This window comes from Pleurodeles waltl, chromosome 1_1 (genome assembly GCF_031143425.1).
Source record: "Pleurodeles waltl isolate 20211129_DDA chromosome 1_1, aPleWal1.hap1.20221129, whole genome shotgun sequence".
Classification (NCBI taxonomy): Eukaryota; Metazoa; Chordata; class Amphibia; order Caudata; family Salamandridae; genus Pleurodeles; species Pleurodeles waltl.
The window spans coordinates 906,216,324-906,222,323 of record NC_090436.1 but is presented as its reverse complement, the minus strand read 5'-3'; the positions used below and the strand labels follow the sequence as shown (position 1 = coordinate 906,222,323).

Below are 6,000 nucleotides of genomic sequence, written 5' to 3'. Positions count from 1 at the left end.
GGAATTAAAATAAACTGTAGGTTTGAGATTTTATGAACAAAAAAACAAAACAAAAAAAATCCACAAAAAAAAAATCACTTCAGCGAACTGAATCAAGGGGACAATATGGAAAGGAGTGAAGAACCTGTTGAACACATTGAAAACATCCTCCCCCCAAAAAAAGTTTTTTTTAATTTCAAATTTGGCACTTTGTCATCTGAAAACACAAAGTTCAAAACATTTACAAAAAAACCTTAAGTCTGATCACACGGAAAAGCAACATAACAGATAAAGTGCAAGATGGGAGAACAGGAGAAAACATAGGAATTTTATTAGAATACTAAATCAACATGTTAAAACGCATGAAATAAATGAAATAAATGTTAAACATCTAAATCAGTCAGGCAGTATTGAGTTAAGTTTGAAGAAAAGTTTCAAAAATTAGTGAAACCTGTTCTTCCTAAATTTTGTTTATACAAAATGTAAATATTTACAATGACAATTACCTCGATAGTAGGCCCCCAGATATCTAAAACATGAAAAAGAACAAATCTTTGAAGACATACACCAAAAGGTTTAACAAATCGCTACATTAAAATTTAAAATCGTTACTGTAAAAAGAGGCAGTTCTGAGCCCTAACCAATAAACAAGGGTGCCTGGTGAAGGGATCGTTAACATCAACTACGGCGGAAACTAAGGCACCGAATCTAGTCAGCTTCCGGGGTGAACTGCTCTTATCCAATGCTTTGATTGTATTCACAACTGTGTAGCAGCAATTCAATTAACAGTATGTGGACTAAGACAAATATACACAGTATATAAAACCCCTTCTTCGAATCAGGGGAGGAGAGAAAAATGACATCTTGCCAAGTTCAACCACAGTGAAGAAAACACAGTCTTGTGAAAATAAACGAAAGGTACTAGGACGAGGCCCTCTTCTGCTCTGCAAAGGGGGATTCATAAGAGTCCATTGGTGGGCAGGTGCAGACCAAGTGCTGGTCACCGTAGATGTCATCTATGCGCGATATGGTGGGCCAGAACTTGCTATCTGGTTTCACGAAAGGCTAAAAGAAACACAAAAAGTCAGTATGAAATGCACATACTCTACAAGAACTTACTCATTTGCCTTTTGTTTTTGTGTCCCCAATACAATGCAATCTTTTGCATTGGCACTGCAAGGGAGCACTCGATTGTAACGCAGGCGAGAAAACAAATGGCTGACCTACTTAAAAAGAAGCAAATGCGAAATGGCTGTACTTGCAATACGGGGTTTGTTGCAATTAACATAGTTTCACCCATCAGGGAGACCACTGTGCTTAGATACTAAGCTTTTTAGGGGCGAGCGCAAAGCGCCCCGTCCCTCTTCTAATCTCTCTTTAGGGGGATTTTAACCATGCCCATGTTATGTCAGTCACTTTCATTGGTTCGTAGGCTTGCCTTTTAAAATCCCCGTGTTTTCATTCGTGAAAGGCATGCATACGACATGCCTTTTCTGGTGGTTAGCCCTCCTCGAGAGCACCAGTAAACTACTGGAAACATACGAGGCTCCATGTTTTCCGTATGGTTTCTGGATTACTTTTTCTCTTTATTTCACAGCGCGATCGAGCTTATTATTATTTTTTTCCATTTAATGTGGCAAGAAAAGTCCGGCTAGAAGTTTACAATGCTAATAGCTGTAACTCGACGTAATGCGAGACCCATTGCATTGCAAATGCTTGTTTCATATGCAACAACAGTTTCAGACAGAGGATTGCAGTACGATTTGGAAAAAAAATTAGATACTTACAAGTGGGAAAGCAGCTACTTCTCTGGAATAAGGCCGGTCCCAGGTCGAGGAAGCAATGCAAGTTAAAGTGTGAGGTGCCATCTATTACCAGAAAAGAGAATAAAAAAATGAAGAAAAAAAAAAAAGGGGGCCATTACTAGCCGACAGAGCAGGCAGAAACAAAACAGTGCGAGCCACAAGGTGTTAGTAGAGATAGAACAGGGCACAAAACGACCACCCTCAGCAACCACCTAGTTCTGGCTGCAAGCATAGCATATCAGCTATCTGGACGTATGTGGGCTTTGGGTAAACTTCAAATAACGCTCCATATGGACCTTACCGCTTACAACTTGTTTTAACAACTTAAAATGTATGTGTACCATATAAGATCAACCCTTTAGACTCAAACGTACAAACTACCCACCAACGGCATTTCATTTCCACACACTTTGGAAGCTTGTTCTCTATTGCCTTGTTACGAACAGGTGCTTGCTTAAACTAGTTCCTTGGAGATGCTGTGCAGCATTTTAAGGCTCGAAAAAACAGGCAGACACTAGTTTAACCAGACACCTTCACTGTGGTCAAATCTAATATCACAATTGTCTGCGATGATACCTAGTGACAGGAGAAGTCAAGCATTTACTGCTGGGCAGAAATTGGTCATGTGAAGAACCCTACTTGCCTCCTCTGAATCAGAGATTTCTTTTTGTCGGACTGTACATTTTTACCTCCACTGAAGCATGGACTTTGTGCAGTTAAAGCAGAGCTTGCAAAATCAGTGCTCCCCGATGTAGACAGGTCAGCAGGCGCTCTTCTACTGAGACACCCCATGCTTTCAATACAGAGTATCCACTGGTCATAATGCATGGAACTTCTAAAGTTGCAGCTCCAATTAATACAATTTCTGCTGGGTACAGAGACCGCTGTATGAAACTCTATTTGTAGAAGTGACTGTCATAGCTTTTTCTGAAGTTCAGTTTTTATAATGGCTTAAGATTTGTGACGTGGATGTGGCCAAGATGCCAACCAAGAAGTAGCCAAACTAGCAGAGTTCAAATTGCAGAGGCTACTGCTATTACCAGAGTGACCAACTTGTTGTAAATATATAGGGGCATTATGTGGGATCTGCCTGGAGGACTGGAAAGATAGTGCTCAAGGTGCTTTAGTGGCGAGAGCCTAATCTGTGACTTGTGTGGCAGCGTGCCAACAGATGCTGCGCTAACTTCCCTGCCTGCGGGCTGAAGGCTTTAGTGTCTGGTCAATATAGCAGTGAAGATGAGATAGCTCCAGAACCCACACGTGCTTGAGAGCCTCTCTAAGGCCCCCAGCACCTGTGCTTCAATCTAAGGGAGAAGTAAGACCCCCCCCATTATAGGGTCCTATGTGAAATGAGTAATCCCAAGAAGAGCCAAAGAGAGGAATAATGGTCTTTTGTCTGATGGAAATACCCTCTCAATAGAGTTGGCTTAGTTTGGTTGGGCCTCCAGGATCTGCTGCTCTATTGCTGGGCTTTCCAGCTGAAGAACAGGATGCTGTTACTACATCAAGATGAGAACTTAGTGGGGGTTATGTTTGGAGCAATGCTCTCAGGCCTATCTGTGAATGGTTTCTCTTATAAATTCGGGGCGCCAAAATTCTTTAAGAAGGTTAGGCTGAAATGTTTGCGGACAGCAGCCACCAACTGGTATGAGAATACATCCCTTCTGGGCATTGCTTATTATAGCAGGTTATCTCCCATTTGGGATTCCCCTGGAATGCCGGATTGCTAATTGGATAGCCTCGCTGTGCCTTTAAAACATAGTGGTGTCCCTAGATGAGGCAGATGGTGAACAGCGGGAAGAGGTTAAGCTGGGAATATTGGAGCAATAAGACAGAGGGGGCTGTCTCTAGATTTAGGATCTATTAGGTGAATGCATGGCTTAAGAGCCAGAACAAATGGAAATGGATCTTCAAAATTGTGAGGCCATGAAGGAGGTGGTGGCACGGTGGTACCAGCATCTCCTGACGGCAGACGAGGAAAGGATGAAAACATTGTATGCTGTCTGGAGTGGATACTTGCCAGATGTGGAGTTGGAAGAGTTACATTCAGTGGTTAAGCCTCACGCACTAAGGAGAAATCATTTCTTTACCCATCATAGAGCGTACTGGATGCCTAACAAATTGGCAAAGATAAAAGGGGGTGCACCCTCTAATTGTAAGCAGTGTGGCAGCAGCGAGGCAGATTATGTGCACGTGTTTTCCTCTTGTCCAAAATTGGAGGCATTTTGGACAGAGGTGGGCAAGACCATTTCTCGCTCTTTGGGTGTCGCTATGGAGGTAAGCCCCTCATTGATTTTGTTTGGCATAGAGCATCAGGATACGGGTGGCCTCTCCTCCAATCCTCATTAATCGAGGCCTGGTTTTCTATTTGGTTCTGCTTGCAAGAAGGGAAATTTCTAAGTGTTGAGCTCAAACCTCTGCCACTACTTGGCATGCATGAAAAAGATCAGTGCTCTTCTTTAAGGAAATAAAAAGGAGAGGAGTAAATGAGGGGAAGGTGGATTTTGGGAATTGTTGAAGATATGACATGCCATTCCGTCCAATGATTATTTGCTTTTGTTTCAGTAAGGCTGGAAAGCCGGTCTCATTCTATGGCCCAGTGAGCTGACAACAGGTACGACCATGAGTACATGGAGCAGTGGTAACCTAATTGGTGGAATTATGAGGACATTTACTACAAAAACAAAACAAACAAAAAAAAAAAAAAAATGAACTACACTCTCAATAAGTGGAAGAGAAGTGACCTGCGATGGCCTTGTTACCCTCAGGAACATGCAGTGATGGAAAGTTCCGCAGGTCGGGTGATAATTGCAAAGTAGATGGTTGACCTACCTGATCAGACAAACTAGCCAGTAATATCCAAAAGCTGGGCCATCACAAAGCAATGAAGCACACTAAAATGCCCACCTGGCTAAAGGGATCAAAGAAGATCTGAACCAAACGCATGTCCAGTGATGAAATGCTGAGTAACCTCCCAGCAATCTGGTCATGATCCTATGGATTTCTTGAGTCCTAAATGTTTTCATGTGCGTGAATCCGCCTGTAGTATCACACATAATCAAAGGTTCCCCATCAGTTCCTGATCCTTTGAATCAAAATCATAACCAATGGCTGTCTAAATTTTGGCCAATATCAAGTCTCCAACTTCCTAGGACACTCTTGGCAGGAAGTCACCAGACAACTGATGAAGAGGAGAGAAATTGGGATAAAAGCATTGTTTTGATACCACGGTTTAGATGTAAATAGAGCTTTACATATTAGGATATTTGGTTTCCGCAATGGTGCTGTAAATACATACACAGGCAGTGGGGATGCTTTCATTGCAGTGGTCAAATACCAGGGCAGACTGGTTTCTGGAAGAACAATGGTTCTGTAAATACTTGGAGCAATGAAGGTTCTGGGAATTATGTTTTACATCCAGAGGCATTGCGATTTCTAGCAGAACAGATGCACTACCTATCCCCACAAGTTAATTTCTGGAACACTGTTGATGTGAAGAAGTCTATGGCAATGCATGCAATTAAATGCTGGGGCAATGTAGACGCTGGCATCATGCTAGTTCGTGTATCATAAGGCTAGAAATTAAAGGTATGAAACTGTAGAACAAGATACAATTTTACTTCATTCAAATTAAGATACTAAACGAAAACAAAGAAAAAGCTGAAAAAATACATTCTGCTAAACCTCTCTTTCAAAGCGAAAAAAGTTTTAGAAATAAAATAGGAGAGTTTACGAAAATGTCTGCTAAATAATGAAAATGAGAGAAACATTACTTGGAAAGGAAATGCAAAATGACAGATCCAGATGCCAATTCTCAGCATGCGATGAAGAAAAATAATTAAAACAAAGGAACAAGTTGCAAAATAAAAAATGATATAAAGTAATTTGTCAGTCTTTTTCCATTTCTACCAAGACCCAAAACAGAATAGAGAAGCACAAAGTGGGCTGGCAGCACCAGGAAAAAAAAAGTAAGAATGAAAGGGTGGGAGGGTGGAGAAAGTGACCGGGCTCAAAGATGAGGGAATGAGGGGCAGAGGGCCAAACAACAAAAATCAGTGGTATTGTAAACAGAAGAGCAAAGAGAAATAAATGTGAAGACAACATTGGAGGGATTCCCATCGTCAAAAGGCGGAAAAAAGGCAAAAAAACATTAGGATGAGGATGTAGGTGAACTAAGACAGAAAGCCTGTCCTCACCCAGGGCTCAGCTCAAGAGA

The 6,000-nt window shown here is 41.6% G+C and overlaps 1 protein-coding gene across 1 annotated transcript in view; it reads right to left on the bottom strand.

Annotated features, from left to right (window-relative positions):
• Positions 1 to 285: 285 nt before the first annotated feature.
• Positions 286 to 6,000, bottom strand: part of GLDC (glycine decarboxylase) — a 183,823-nt gene continuing 178,108 nt past the window's right edge. The window contains exons 24-25 of the mRNA XM_069230125.1: positions 1,767 to 1,847; positions 286 to 1,044 (exon numbers count right to left, since the gene is read on the bottom strand). Of these exons, the coding sequence (XP_069086226.1) occupies positions 901 to 1,044; positions 1,767 to 1,847 (225 nt within the window). The 3' untranslated portion in view covers positions 286 to 900. The remainder of the gene's footprint in view (positions 1,045 to 1,766; positions 1,848 to 6,000) is intronic.